Below are 15,845 nucleotides of genomic sequence, written 5' to 3'. Positions count from 1 at the left end.
CCAGCCCAGGTTCATGCCAGGTGAAGCCACACTATGTGGATACATGCCACCAACAGCCAGCACTCCATATCCCCCACCCTCCAGCCCCAATAGGGCCTTGCTGCAAATGTAACTTCATGATTGCTTAGACATTAGGAAAAACTTCTTAACTGTCAGGGTGGTTAAGCACTGGAATAAATTGCCTATGGAGGTTATGGAATCTCCATCATTGGAGATTTTTAAGAGCAGGTTAGACAAAAACCTGTTAGGGATGGTCTAGATAATACTTAGTCCTGTCTGGAGTGCGGGGACTGGACTAGATGATCTCTCAAGGTCCCTTTCAGTCCTATGATTCTATGACAGGAGCCTAGAATGGGGGCCACTCTGTGGAAGAGATGCCAGCTTGCTGCCACCAGGGGGCAACAGAGATGAACCTCTTCTCTCCTCAAGCCAGTTGTACTGCCTCAGCAGGGACACGTGTTTCTTGCATAGACTCACTGCGGTTTGCAGTCATTAACCCCGGTGGTTCTCAACCAGGGGTACGCGTATCCCTGCAGTACACAGAGGTCTTCCAGGGGGTACATCAGCTCAGCTAGATATTTACCTAGTTTTACAACAGGATACGTAAAAAGCACTAGGGAAGTCAGGAAAAACTAAAATGTCATACAGATAATTACTTGTTTATATCGCTTTATGTACTATACACTGAAATATAGGTACAATATTTATATTTCAGTTGATTTATTTGATAATTATATGGTAAAAATGTGAAAGTCAGCAATTTGTCAGGAATCGTGTGCTGTGACACTTTTGTATTTTATGTCTGATTTTGTAAGCAAGTAGTTTTTAAGTGGGGTGAAACTTGGGGTATGCAAGACAAATCAGACTCCTGAAGGGGGTACAATAGCCTGGAAAGATTAAGAGCTACTGCATTAACCCACCTATTAATTCACGGGGCTGGCTAGCCTAAGCTTGTACAACTCACTGCTGAGATTTTGTGCCAGTTTAGTCGCTCATTATAACATTCCCTGTCCCCATCTAACCTTCCTCTCTGCATTTCTCTCACTGCAAGTTATCCCTATCTTTGGGCAAGAAGATTTCATCATAGAAAGAGGGGGATGCTGCAAGCTCACTCTGTTCCAGAGGAATGAGGGCTACAGGGAAGCATGAGTTACCCTTTCCTCTCCACTACTCACTTTATTACTGGGGTCAAAATTCTGCTCTTGGTCAGGCTGGCTAGTGAGTCTCTCTGGGGAAGCTTGCAAGGAGTTTTAGAGCAGGAGGAGAGAGCATTTGAGCAAGATCGCTTCTGGGTTTGCTGCTGCAAGTGATAAAAGTTCCTCTACTATAATGTGGACCTTGCGACCAGGAGTGCAGGATCCATGCTAGGCTGGAGGTCCCTGGAGGAAGGCAGAGTTATCCTTCTCAGTCTGCTGAGACATCTAAAAGGGGCCCTTTCCCCAGCCGTAAACCTGGCAGCAATTCTCCTCCATTCTCCAGTCCACCTCTGTGGACAGTGAGGCTGTTGTAAAAAGGGCTGTAGGACAGGAGGAGAACCCCTACTCCTGACACAGACAGCTCCATCTCTGCAGGAGATGTGCTGGAGCAAGCCAAAGGAAAGTGCAGGTGGCCAGAGAAAAGAGATGGCCAGGGTGGATTTGTGCCCTGTAGTTCTATGATCCTACAAAGAAAGCTGCATCGGGTATTGAAATAGTGACACAAGTTGGGCAGCCCCAGGGCCACATGACCTACCCCCAAATCCTGTACAGGGGAGACACAAGCAGACTCCCCTCTGAACCTGCATCAGCACAAGCAACAGCCATAGTGAGCATTGGGCGTTAGCCTGAAGAGACTCTAGTTTTATATGCAGGAAGGTCAATCCAAGGTACTTGACGAGCCTGTGCTGGGGGCAGGTTCTGTCTCAGACTAACTCAATAAGCAAAGCAGGCCCTTCCAATGGGGTTTGGTATCAGGGTTTGCAAATAATGACAGAGAGAGGGAAAGTCCAGAGGTCGTGATTTTCTTAGATGTCCCAGGAGCAAGTGTCTCAGCCATGAGGGCCCTGAAGCCATTGCTATCTTCTCAGCTACCCCAGCAAAACTGAGGCTGTGTCTGCCCAGAGCTGAATGTGGCACTTGAAGTGGGTCAGACCCACAGCTGTGTCTCAGAACCGCCGGCCTCACACCTCACCTATGTGCCCACATGAAAATGGGTTTGTGGCCAGTCAGCTGGAGCAAACCCATCAAACGCTGGACTGTTGTGTCTGTGTGAGAGCACAAGCTAGGCCTGGAATCCAGAGAGGAGTCCTAGAGTATCCAATAACAGGAACTCAGACTAACGGAGAGTGGGCTTCCTACTGGGCCACTGAATTTCAACACTGCTTCAAGTAAGTGACAAGGAGCTCCGTCCCGGCCAGATACCAAGGAGCTTCTTTAGCCAGGAGTGTCTGGAAGCAAGGACAGAAGATCCTGGCCTGGATTGTTATGCCCCTCAAAACAACTTGGCAGTTCCGCATTTGTCTCCCACCTTGGTTAATGAAACAAAGAGGCTCTCTCCACAGTGAGGGAGCGGGACCTCAAACTCACTCTGCAAACTCTCCTCGGTCCCAGACAAAGCAATGAACATAAAAGTCAAAAATCCTGGGGGCATAAAGAAAAATAAATACTGGAAAGATCTGGTTTCCTGGCTGAGCCCACAGACGCCACCTCTGAGCTGTTGGATCATATCCTGCCTTGGCTGGAGCTAGCAACAGAGAGAGGCTAAACCCTCTGGAGGCTGCCTGCACACAGCATGTGGCGAGCGCTCCCTTAGTGTGCAGGCAGGGAGGTGCCCATGTTCCAAGGCTTAAATCAGAGGACAAAGCCCTGGGAGAATTATAGAGAGCTGCTCACGAGGGGCGTCATGTTTTATGGGATCCTCCGTAGCCCCTTGCTCTTCGACACTCCCATCAGGGGGGTGGACGATGCTCCCCTGCAGTTCGGCACACCCACTGCTTCAGAGTTTCTTCCACCAGCACAAGACTCTTAGACCCCCAGAGACACTCCCATTTTTCTTTTTGGGCAACTTGTCTCGTTCACCCAGGTCCACAGCAGACAGGACCTTTCTACTCAGTAGAGGCATCTCTCTCATCACACCATATCCTCAGAGCTGCAGCATGCAAAGCCACTCATGCTGGATCCACCTACTTTAAAGGAGTGAGGGCTGGGAATTGAGCTTTCTTAGTGATGGGTCCTTCAGCTCTGGAATAGCTTGGATATTTGGATCTTCAAGGAATGCTGAGGAGTTCATCTATACTATGGCTATGCCTCCAGCAACCCTGGGACATGTTGCAAGCTTCTGTGCTGGGTGGGGTTAGATCTGTGGGGAGGGGACGGGGGGGAAGCTGTGTATTTTCTAAAAGATTCAGCTCTCAGGTCTCAGTTTCAGGGGGAAGATAGTATACTGCTGGTTAATTTTAATTTTGTTACATGTCAGGGCACCTAGTTCTTTGGATAGGGGCTACTTTTATTAATGTTATGGATAAGATTTTGTCATGGTAAAATTAGGCAAAATTCACTGATCAGCCATGGTAAAAATGTACAGAATCAGGGTATGATCACAGCAACCAAAAATCTCCGCTGGGCGCGGATGTGTTGACACTGACTGACCTACAGGCTGGACGGCCCGCTGAGGTGAGTCAGGAGGTGAAGGTGGTGCTCCCTCCCTGAGCCCCACTGCCTGGGGCTGAGCCTGAAGAACTCACGGACAACTGTTAAAGTCATGGAATCCGTGACCAAATCATGTCCTTAATTATTGTGGAAACCCAGCAGGAGCAAACACCCAAGCCACTATCCTCTTGTCAACTGACAGATAGCATTGCAATCATCCTCCCCTGCCCCCCATCTCACCCTGGACCCTTCATTTTTTGGAAGTGAAAGATCCACGAGCCATTTGAATGCAAGGCAGGGTTTGCTTCTGGCGAAGTTAGCACTGGGAAATGATGCTGCAGGGCTGGTCCCACCCAGCTGCAGAACATGCACTTGCAAGAGGTCCCCACAGAAAAAGACTGTCTGGTAGCGCTTGCTTGGTTTCTGGCCCATCTTGCAGCATCGGAGAGCACTGCCCAGATACTATAGTTCTCTTAGGCAATGTTGTAACCTTCACCTCTCTCAGATGGAGTAGGATCTTTACTGTGACCAGCTTATCCAGGTTCATGGAGATGGCAAGTCAGCACCCCACAGTCACAAGGAAGGATCAGCTGAGGGGCATCTCCCCAGTCCCTGGATTCCTGCTGCTTTTCCTCTCCTGCTAGTGAATGGCCACCTTGCCTCATGGGTGGTACATAAGAAGACACTTACCTAGAAGGTGCTTCATGATAGCCTGGTTGTGCTCCCAGAGGTTGTTGAAGGTGCCCCAGCGTGAACGGCCATCGGGCATGGGGTTTCCCTTCATCCACCCACCACAGGCATATTTGAAGAAATCCTCGCAGGGGCTCACTGACCGGTCCAGAGAGCTCAGGATGGAGCTGGTCACGGAGATGCAGGCTTCCGTCAGACACAACTTGGATGGCCCTGAAAGGGAAGGGGCAGAACATCAGACCACAAGCCACTCTGGAGGCATCCAAACAGTTTGGCCGGGTGCCTTGGGTTGAAAACAGAGTTCGCTGGGAAGGCTTCAGCATCAAGGTGGGGCAGAGTCTGAGACAAACCCAAGGGACAAGACACTTCGGTATCTGGGCACATGTACAACTGGACCTTTTGGCTATTTTTCTTGGCAAGTGAGTCTCATTTCCTCCCTCCCTTAGTTAAGGTCTCAGATCCCTTAAAAAAAGGGTGTCTGGGCTCCCAAACTATCCTACAGCAGCTCACTGCAGGGGCAAGCAATGCAGGATGACAGGGCTTAAAGTAACTCCTATTTTACCATGGTGCCACTTCCTACCAGTGCCAGGGACTATCTGGCTGACTATAGAGGCAGAGAAATGTTGCCCTTTAAATTCAGATGGGGTGGGAGGGAGGAGTTCACAAGTTCTTTACACATCTTGTGCTAGGTATACAAAGCAGCCTTTACTTCCCTCTGCCCCACCCAGAGGAATGCAGTGCTGGTCAAAGAGTTGCCTCATGCCCTAGAAGAGAATGGAATCCTTCTTCCAGCCACATTTGTCAGCATCTCTCAGCCCTGCCCCAGAAAGGCCCTTGCTGCAGAGGAAGGTGGCTTAGCCTTCATTCCCATTTCAAACCGGAGGCCTCTGAGTCTTATAGCAAGGATGCTGATTGTTGCAATGGATTATGTGATCTGACCTGCCCACGAGGGGCTCAGCTGTTACCCCGGCTTACTTCCATAGCAGCTGCCATCAGTGCTCTCCACACAGTCATCCTCTACAGCTACCATACATAGATCCCAAGCATATGAAGGACTTACTATCTCTGTACTGGAATCCCAGGGCTAAGACACAGGCCAAGAGGCCGAGTGCCAGAACCACGATCAGGACCAGGAGACGCTTCTCAATGTGAGTGCGTTCTGTCCAGCAACTCCTCCTGTTCCCAGAGCCACGGAAATTTACCTAGGGAGGGAAAAGGAAGAATCAGTCCAATTACTCTCCCATACCGATGACAGGAATGTCTGCACCTTCCCACTAGGTCAATATCCCTTGAACTGGGGCACGAAGAAAAACATCGCCTCATCACATTTTTCTGTTTCTATAGACTTGTATTTTAAGTGACACTGTTCATATCCTCCCCCGCCAACCCTCCCAGCAGACGTGCCAGTGATGGAAGGTAACTGGGGTAGTTTATTTTAAATGGTCTGAAAACTCGTCACTTATTTCTCATGCAACAGGAGCTGTATTACATGAAGACAGTGCTGCACAGAGGTTGCTATAAACAAGTCACTCGCAGGTCAGCAAAGCTCCAGATTGTTTGGGGAAGGTTGATAGAAGGAGGGGGAAGAGCCCATGTAAAGCTTGTGAACTGGAAAGAACTCTGCACTAACCAGAAATCCTAACAGGAAGGGAGGCACAATCAGAGGAAACGCACCCAGAACACTGGAAATTGGAATATTTCAGACCTTGGCAAGTCTAGAGCCATCATCACCTGTTCCCAGTCAGACGTGTTTGGGTAGTTTTCATTAGCCGGGTGAGGAGGAGTTTCCAGGAGCTTTACTAGCACTTGGAAACTTCAGGCCCAGCTCCCTTGCCCAATAGGTGCTCCAAGCCAGAGATGGATGAACTTGTGTATTTTGTTACCTCCATGCTGTTACCTAAACATTTCCATTTGACTGGAAGTCAGATAAAGGAAAGACTGGAGAATAGGATGCACAGGATGGCTTTGCAAAGCTCCCTGCTGGTTCATGAGTAACTGATTGGGCAAATCCCTTTACTTCAATGCAATGGAAGGCTTTATCCTAATGTGGGCCACATAAGAATATAGGGACGGGGTATTATTGTGCTGCAGCACTGAATAAAAAATCCTGGAGCCCAGAGATGGAAAAGACCTATTAGGGCACCAGTGTTCCCAGGCAGTATTGTTTCCTGTATTACTTCTTCTGTTGTCACCCCTTGTCTAGGGGGAAGGTTGATCTAGTGCCCTGGCATTCAAGACATGGGTTCAGTTCCTGCTACTTAACACGTTTGCAAAAAATATCCAGAGTGAGTAAATCCAGGGTCTTGATTTCACAGCAATGCAAACTATTTCCATGTAGCCTGCTTGGGACTGAGCTCTGCTGGTGGGTATGGGGATAGTGCCATACGGATCACTACAGCTATGCTAACATATGCCAGCTGAGGTGCTGACCCACCAAGCTTAACTGTGGAACAGATTTTTTTTTTAAATCCATGTGTTGGTTTTCTTGACAGTACCACCTATCCCAGAGGGGAAGGATAATCCAGCGATTAGAGTGCTGGCCATAGGGGGCCCAGGTTTAGCTCCCTGTTTTGTCACAGGCTTCCTGTGTCACCTTGGCTAAATCATTTAGGGCATGTCTACACTGCATGCAAAGGTGACCTCTTAACTCAGGCCTGGTCTACACTGGGGTGGGGCGGGGGGGATATCAACCTAAGATACACTTCAGCTACGAGAACAGCGTAGCTGAAGTCGATGTATTTTAGGTCAATTTACCTCGCATCCTCATGGCGCAGGGTCGACTACCACCGCTCCCCTGTCGACTCTGCTTCCGCCTCTCACCATGGTGGAGTACAGGAGTCGACAGCAGAGCGATCAGGGATTGATTTATCGCATCTACTACCTGCCGATCCGGCAGGTAATGTAGACGTACCCTCGGATTAGCTAACTGGGGTTAAAATAGCAGTGAAGACACAGTAAGTTGGCAGCTGGAGTTCGATCTCAGGCTGCCCTATAGATTTTAACTTGAGCTGCTAACACAAATTAAAAGCATCAGAGGGGCAGCCGTGCTAGTCTGGATCTGTAAAAAGGGACAAAGAGTCCTGTGGCACTTTATAGACTAACAGACGGATTGGAGCATGAGCTTTCATGGGTGAATACCCACTTCGTCAGATGCATGATGAGATGCTGCGTCTTCACTGCTATTTTAAGCTGAGCTGGCTAACCCGAGTTAATAACATACCTTTTCTTTTGGTGTAGACATGCCCTTAGTCTCTCTGTGCCTCAGCTGAATGAGGGGAATAATCACTTCCCTCGATCTGATGGCAATGTTCCTACTAATACAGCCCAATATGCCATTGGCTTCTTGACAACAAGGGTACACTGCTGACTCATATCCAGCTTTTTGTCCACTGTAATCCCCAGGTCCTTTTCTGCAGAACTGCTGCTTAGCCAGTCGGTCCCCAGCCTGTAGCAGTGTATGGGATTCTTCCTTCCTAAGTGCAGGACTCTGCACTTGTCCTTGTTGAACCTCATCCGATTTATCTTGGTCCAATCGTCCAATTTGTCTAGGTCGCTCAGGATCCTATCCCTACCCTCCCACATATCTACCTCTCCCCCCAGTTTAGTGTCATCTGCGAACTTGCTGAGGGTGCAATTATTCCCATCATCCAGATCATTAATAAAGATGTTGAACAAAACCGGCCCCAGGACCGAACCCTGGGGCACTCCACTTGATACCAGCTGCCAGCTAGACATGGAGCCATTGATCACTACCCGTTGAGCCCGACGATCTAGCCAGCTTTCTATCCACCTTATAGTCCATTCATCCAGCCCATACTTCTTTAACTTGCTGGCAAGAATACTGTGGGAGACCGTATCAAAAGCTTTGCTAAAGTCAAGGAATAACATGCCTACTGCTTTCCTGTCATCCACAGAGCCAGTTATCTCCTCATAGAAGGGAATCAGGTTAGTCAGGCATGACTTATCCTTGGTGAATCCATGCTGACTGTTCCTGATCATGTTCCTCTCCTCCAAGTGCTTCAATATGGATTCCTTGAGGATCTGCACCATGATTTTGCCAGGGACTGAAGTGAAGCTGACTAGTCTGTAGTTCCCCAAGTTCTCTTACTTCCCCTTTTTAAATATGAGCACTATATTTGCCTTTTTCCAGTCATCCAGAGGCAACAGGAAATAGAGGTGAGGCAGCAGCTGCTCTGACACAGAGATGACCTGTCTCCTCTGGTCTTTGAAGGAGCAGTGTTTGTAAGACCTGAGGACTGCAGCCAAGCTGGAAGCAAAGGAGCTTTCCTTGGGGAAGGGAAGGCTGAGTCTACAGTGTTTAAGGCCAGAAGGAACTACCAGATCATCTAGTCTGACCTCCTGCATATCACCCCTCAGCCACCTTACACCCAGCCCAACCACCAGAATCAGACTCACGTATTACAGCCCTGCAGATGGCAGGCCGCCCGAACACATGGTTCTCCTTGGGCTTGTCTCTCTGAATCAAGTCTGCTGACCACTCAATGAGTCTGAGACAGACTCTCCAGGCCCTCTGGAGGAAAGACAAGGCCTCGATATAAACTGAGGGAGGGGAGCAGGCAGGTGAGAAGAGGAGAATGACATTTCCTTCGAACTGACCCAGTCTATGTTGAACTCAGAGCAACAAGGCTGTTGATGGTTTTTAGAAGGGAGGTTTATTGCCAAGTTGTGTTTGCTCCAGTTATGGCCAACTGACTCCTGACCAATGGGACCCTTGCTTTAGCACTAGACTAAGCGACAACACGCTGCATTTGTGAGAGCAGCAATGGGTTACAGACTATGCGTCCCAACCCGCAGGCTGGGTCTGAAGTCACTGTCCTACGCAAGGCATGGAAATGACAGAGCTCAGTCCTAGCGGACTACATCCTGTGAGGCAACCTCACGGGTTTGCTAACACAGCATGGAGAATTGCAGAGGAACTGGCTCAATCACAGTTTTGACTTGCCACTTACGTATGACAATTTTACAGCCCTGCAGCCTGAGCTCCGCATGCACAAGTCAGCTGACCCAGGCCAGCCACAGGTGTTTAATTGCAGTATAAATGCACCCACAGAGGCTAAGGAATTCCTTTTCCTTGTACTACTAGCACGTTCCTCGTATTAGTATTCCATTTCTCTTCCACTATCTCCTTTGATAGGATGGGTGATTTTTAAAAGTCACAAGTACTTGTCCCCAGGCATTATAACCTGGCCACATCGGTTCTGAATCGGAGAAAGATTTACTATTATATTCCTTGGAATATTATTATATTGCTTAAAGAATTACAGAAGGGTTTGGAGCATCTGGCTATCTGCAGGTCTTACACAGAGTGCAGCTGTGCAGGTCTCTCACATTGCATGCTCAGTTGCTCCTGATTGTCACTAATTAGTGCTGTATTTTCACAGTGCTAGGAGCTACATCCCTTTTAACTGGAAGTTATTAATACATGAAAATGCTCTGTAGTCTCTGCCGCCATTGTGTGCCAACTGAATTGAGTTACTTCACAGGTAAGGGGCCCAGAATAGGTGATCAGACCAGTATGTGCACAACATAATGTTTATGCTGCAGTTAATGTCAACCTTCTGCACAGATTTGAATCAAGCTGTTTCCAGCAGATCTGCCTTCAGATAGCTCCTAAAGACAGACTTTATGGATGCTTAGATACAGCAACGCTGCCACACCCAGGCTTTGTAAGGCATGATACAGTTTAAGATGATTTACTGTGTGGAGGTGGAGCAATTTTTCCATACCACGTTGAACTCCTGGAACTGACAGAACATCCTGCCTAGCATCTGCACACATCAGAATGGAGACTGGAGAGAAAGTCACAACCTCTGAGCCTCAACCTTAACTTAGAGATGCTATTTTACACCCTCGAAGGCAGCGATTCTTAACTTCACACAAAACCAGCAGAATCTTTTTCAGGCTTGATTGCCACAGTGGCTCTGAATTAGTTGGTCCCTGTGAAATGTTGGCTTCAGCCTCTTGGTAAGTGGTTCTGATCCAAATTCTGAGGGAATCTCACTAGCTGGAGAGAATGACTAGAGGCATCCTGGCGTAGCTTGTGCATGTGGCTGCAGAGAAATCAGAACCTTAACATATTAATTTTATTCCTACCTGTGTATCGTTAATTCAGACAGTGGGTGGTTCTGAGTGTTGCTGCACTCACTCTGGAAACACATGCCTCCTCTGTGCACCAGAATCTTCACACATTTATGCATGCAACATTTTTCTAAGCAGCATGCAACTCCTTAGCAATAGGCCCAGCCCAGTGCAGCCCTCCTAAAGATGGATAGGTCTGTTTCTCCAAGTGCCTTTTTAAAAAATGATCTCTTCACTGATGATATCCTCCATTCTTGACAGGCTAAAACACGCTCCCAGAGCCAGTGCCTTCCAGCTGTTTAACAGCATGCACCACTCCAACACATCAATTTTGAATGAAGAATAATCCTGTGTCCAGCTGACTCTACCGAGGAAACCCGAGGCTGGCTGAATGAAACAGCTGCAGTTAGAATTTGCCTGGGGCACTAAGAGGAAGGACAACCCAATGGTTTGGGTGCTAGTTTAGTTCCTGCTCAGACCTAGATTTTCTTTGTGACATTATCTGATTAAGTCTGACCATATAGACCATTGTTGCAACTACTGTTATATATTTGCAACAAATCTTGTACAAAATGTGGCATGTCAAACATCTATGAAAAAGTTATGATTGGCTGGTTATAATTATGCTATCGGTATGCACATACCATTTTTGGTATTTGAAGTTATGAATATTGGCTCTGTACTTGGATTTCAAATGTTTGCTCCTGGGGTAACGCTCACAAGGTAGTTAGCCAGCACATCTTGGAGGGACTATTCAAATTAAGTGGCTCATCAAGAAACACTTAATGGACAATGGACCATGGGAGAGGCCCATCTCCACTGAATGGACTGTCCTGCAAAGATGCTGTTTGAGGTATAGGTAATGGCTTCTACTGTGTCCACACCTTCATGTGTGGACATGTGACTTGCCCATGTGACTCCAAACACTATCTTGTCACCTGTAATTTTCCACTAGCTGTGCTGAGGGCTTTGTTTGAAACAGTGGGTTCCCGTCACATGGCAGAACATATAAAAGGCAATGGACACCCTTCCATTTTGCCTCTTTTCTATGAACTTATACTAATTGGAGCATTCTAACCAATGGACTGAGGACCTTCCAATGATTTGGAAGCAGACAGAGACTTGACTTAAGCCAACAGCTTATTCCATCACTGCCACAAGGCCAAACCAAAGAACTTTGCATTTATTGTATGTATTTGATTCCTTTAGCCAGTTTTAACCCTCACCTTTCTTATGAATAAACCTTTAGATTTTAGATACTAAAGGATTGGCATCAACATCATTTTTGGGTAAGATCTAAGTTATATATTAACCTGGGTGTGTGGCTGGTCCTTTGGGATCGGGAGAATCTTTTACTTGATGAGACTGTTTGTAAAAAACCACTCACCCTTAAATCCAGTGGAGGTGATATAAGAACTGGAATGCCTAAGGAAACTCCTTTTATGATTTCTTGTTAGCCAGTGTGGTGAAACAGAAGTTTACTTTTGTTGCTGACTTGGTATATCTTATGGAAGAACCACCACCAATCTCGGGGTGTATCTGCCCTATTTCTCAGCAGTTTGTCCTGAATCTGGCATCCTCAGTTGTGAAACACTGAGGCACGGCACCTTGTGCAAGTCTCTGTGCTGCCCTACCTCACAGGGGTGTGTGAGGATAAACACCTTCAAGACTGGGAGGTGCTCTGATACTACAGTGGTGGGAGTTATAAGTCCCTTTGACAGATAGGGCTGCCACCTGCAAGGACGACCATGGTCAGAATTGGTCCTCCAGCATCACAGCACCCTTGCACCTGCTGCAGCATCAGTTTAGGACTGATGCAGAGCCCTGCACACTGAATCACCAGCAGCACTTCCTGCAGCACCCAGACTCTACTGGACTCAGAAATGCTCCACTAGCTCCTGGCATCAGCCAGGGCTCTGTAAGTGTCATACTCACAGCTCAGCTCAGACCTGTAGTGTCTGTTGACTATTCCTTTGTCTGAAGGAGATTCAGGGCTTGGAGTGAAGAGGGGTGGTGTATAAAGTGGTGGAGTTCAGCAAGATCACATCGGGCCCAGCCTGGGAAACACAGGGCAGACGTGAGAGCGGTTTGCTTGCCAGTTTAAGACCTTGGTGTGCAGTTGCTGACTCAGTTTATTTCAAGGGATCAGGAAAGTCAGCGAGGACAGCATCATAGTGCAAGCTAAAAAGGAGACCGTACTGGGTTCACTCACAAACACAGGACTTGAGGGGGCCATTTAGGGATCTGGGACAAAAATCTGTCTGGGGATTGGTCCTGCTTTGAGCAGGGGGTTGGACTAGATGAGCTCCTGAGTCCCTTCCAACCCTGACATTCTATGAATTCAGGAAAAAACATGGACAGCTCCTAAAATCCATTTTATGTCTCTCTGTGGTGCAATGGGTCAGCACATTCAGCTGTTAATCAAAAGGATGGTGGTTCGAGCCCACCCAGGGATGGTGGTGAGCCTGTGCTACTTCGAGGGGGGAAGGATAGTTCAGTGGTTTGAGCATTGGCCTGCTAAACCCAGGATTGTGAATTCAGTCCGTGAGGGGGCCATTTAGGGAAGCGGGGTAAAAATCTGTCTGGGGATTAGCCTTGCTTAGAACAGGGGGCTGGACTAGATGATCTCCTAAGGTCTCTTCCAACCCTGATATTCTATGACTTTTTCCTTCTTAGGAAAGATCCTTTAGACCTTTATCAGGTCATTAACCTTAATGCCTTATTTTCATAACTTTTCACGCCAGAAGGGACTGACATGATCATCTAGTCTGACCTCCTGCAGAACTCAGGCAGTAGAATTTCACCCAGTGATTCCTGTGTTGCAGTGTGATCGGTGGTTGGGTAAAGTATCTCTGTAATAACATCATCCAATCATGAGTCAAAGCCTCCAAGTGACGGAGGACTCACCACATCCCTTGGCAAGTTATGCTGATGGTTAATTACCTTCACTGTTAAAAAATTATATCTGATTTCAGTGTGAACTTTGCTGGCTTCTACTTTCAGTCACTGGATATTATTCTGCCTTTTTCTGTGCGGTTGGAGAGCCCTCCAGCATCAGAAAACTCCTTCCTGCCTTGGTGCCTGTAGACAGTGATCAGGCAGGATGAAACAGGGTTTACTTTGAGGCTAATCCAGTCCTTCCATTGGCTGGGGACCTGGCCAATGGTGTGGCGTTAACTGAAGGTAGGTGGGACAGCTCAGGAGAGCAAGCAGACACAAAACACACACTCTGCTGCTCATCTTATCATGGACTAGGCTCTGCTCTGAACCTTACTGCGCATCAGCTGGGCTGCACCAGGCACCTGTCAGGTCAAAGCTTCGGCCCTAGGAGGTGTGCATTGTGCACAGAGGGGGCAAACAATAAGGGCTTCTAGGAATTCTCACATCACCACCCCTCTGGCTTGCTCTCCTCACAGCCTCTCCCTAGGGGGCCTGGCAGAGCAGCCCTATTTGTAACACCACAGACGTTGGTGGAGTCACACCAAGGCTGGAGTTCGCCCCCAAGTGTGTGTGTTGAAGTCACTGTGTCTAAGGGCTTGTCTACATTACTGCGCGGGGTCGATCTAAGATACTCAGCTTCAGCTACGTGAATAGCACAGCTGAAGTTGACGTATGCAGATCTACTTACAGTGGTGTCTTCACTGTGGTAAGTCAACAGCTAACACTCTCCCATCAATTCCACTTGTGCTCCTTGCTCTGGTGGAGTACCGGACTCGACAGGAGAGTGCTTGGCAGTCGATTTATCGTGTCTATACTAGACACGATAAATTGACCCCCGCTGGATCGATCACTGCCTGCAGATCTGGTGGGTAGTGTAGACAAGGCCTAAGGCTCCCGATTGCTGTCAGACACAGACCTGGGACAATGGAGAGTTTAAGAGAATATTTGCCAGGGCAAATGCCAAAAGAAAAACTGTCTGTTGAAAGTGTTGCTCGGTCAGACTTTGCCTGGGCTCAGATTCAGTGAGTCCCAAGCATGTCTCCAGCCTGGGCTGTCTCAGGTGCAGAGCTCTAATCCACCTGGCCAGGTCTCTGCATAGCAGAAGGCCAGGCTCTGACCTCAGCCAAGTGTAAACAGGCAGACACTTTTCCCTAGTTGTGCTGCAGCCTTGGGAGAGCAGGCCAAGTGCATGCACAGTCAGGAAGCAGCCTAGAGAGAGAAGCCCCTACTCCTGAGGGTGGGATGAATGGGACTTCTGGGGTCACAAGGCAGAGGGGAGCAGAGGAGGGCACAGTGGGCCCATTCTGACCTCCTGCATCACTGGAGGAGAGAGTTCCTTTGTATCCGCAAGGCGCAAGGGCCATACACATCCCCTTGCTCATGGCAGGGTGGCAGGACAATCACTGGGGGAGAGAGGGCTGTGTCTGGAATGACCTTACAGTCACATTGCTTGTAAAGTGGAGTCTCATGGACTGGATTGCCTACCTGGATTCCATTAGGGTAAACCTCTCCTTCCCCGATCGAGTCTACCAGATCTTCCTCATCCAGCGTTGCCCGCCTGTAGGTGGACATCTGAAATGTCAAATGTAGAACAGATTCCCTTAATGTCTCCATGGCAAGGAATATTTAAAGGCACCAGCCAGCCAGATACTGCTTTGGGAACAGGACAACTCAGACATCAGCTCAGCCCTTGCTGGCTGGATCCCCATCTCCTGTGATCTTTGCTCATACTAAGAAGCTGGTGATTCCGGAGCCATCTGTCCAAGTGTTACCAGGTAAGTCTCTGAACAAGGTTAATCAGGGCAAACTCCTCTTTCTCCCTGGATCAGCTCCGCAATCCTTCCCAGAGAGTCGAAGTGGAATGGCACCTGACGCAGCAAGAGAGGCTTTGGCTGGAACATTGTAAGTCCTCCTTTGTGCTGAATCCAAGTGACTGAGATATAAAGTTACTGAACAATTATAATCTGAAGAAACTCAAAAAAGGCACAAGAAAATAATCCCACCCACAGGCCAAACCATCCGCCCCCATGTCTCCTCTGAGCCTTAAGTAAACTCTCTCTTTCAATGGGAAGAAAGACTCCTGTGCAGAGAGGGGCTGCCTAGCTCAGCCTGGGAACATCAGACATGCACGTTTCAAAACAGGATCAGAGAACAAGTCAGAGAACAGGAAGTAAAATAAAGTCTGTTTGTGTTTGTAAAGCTGCATTCCACAGCAGGAGCCAACGGATTGTTCAAAACTTTCAGAGGCCAGCCTCTTTTTCTCATTGTTAGCTCCACCCTACCCCAGCTCCATCTCTAACCTGCCGTGTCCCTCCTGCTTATCTAACACACCAGAGAGGAGAATGAGAGACAGGCAGAGGTGATGGCCAGAGAAGCAGATGGTTCTCGCAGCCATCATCATCCAAATGATATACCAAGAAATAATCATTTTTCACATGCTGGACTTTTCCATGTAGTCACACATGCTGAGTGTGCCAGGCCAGCCTGGAG

At 48.2% G+C, this 15,845-nt stretch overlaps 1 protein-coding gene across 5 annotated transcripts in view; it reads right to left on the bottom strand.

The window, feature by feature from the left end:
• The window catches only part of ECE1 (endothelin converting enzyme 1), a 117,782-nt gene that overhangs the window by 45,644 nt on the left and 56,293 nt on the right, over positions 1-15,845 (bottom strand). For 2 of the 5 annotated variants that reach the window (XM_050931215.1, XM_050931216.1), the window contains exons 2-4: positions 14,841-14,927; positions 5,377-5,518; positions 4,317-4,529 (exon numbers count right to left, since the gene is read on the bottom strand). In XM_050931215.1, the coding sequence (XP_050787172.1) occupies positions 4,317-4,529; positions 5,377-5,518; positions 14,841-14,927 (442 nt within the window). Of the gene's footprint in view, positions 1-4,316; positions 4,530-5,376; positions 5,519-14,840; positions 15,483-15,845 lie in introns of those variants that run through there. The other 3 variants (XM_050931218.1, XM_050931217.1, XM_050931214.1) reach the window with 2 other exon arrangements.

This window comes from Gopherus flavomarginatus, chromosome 21, assembly GCF_025201925.1.
Source record: "Gopherus flavomarginatus isolate rGopFla2 chromosome 21, rGopFla2.mat.asm, whole genome shotgun sequence".
NCBI classification, from domain to species: Eukaryota; Metazoa; Chordata; order Testudines; family Testudinidae; genus Gopherus; species Gopherus flavomarginatus.
Note: the sequence above shows the minus strand (reverse complement) of the source record. Positions and strands in the feature narration are given on the sequence as shown.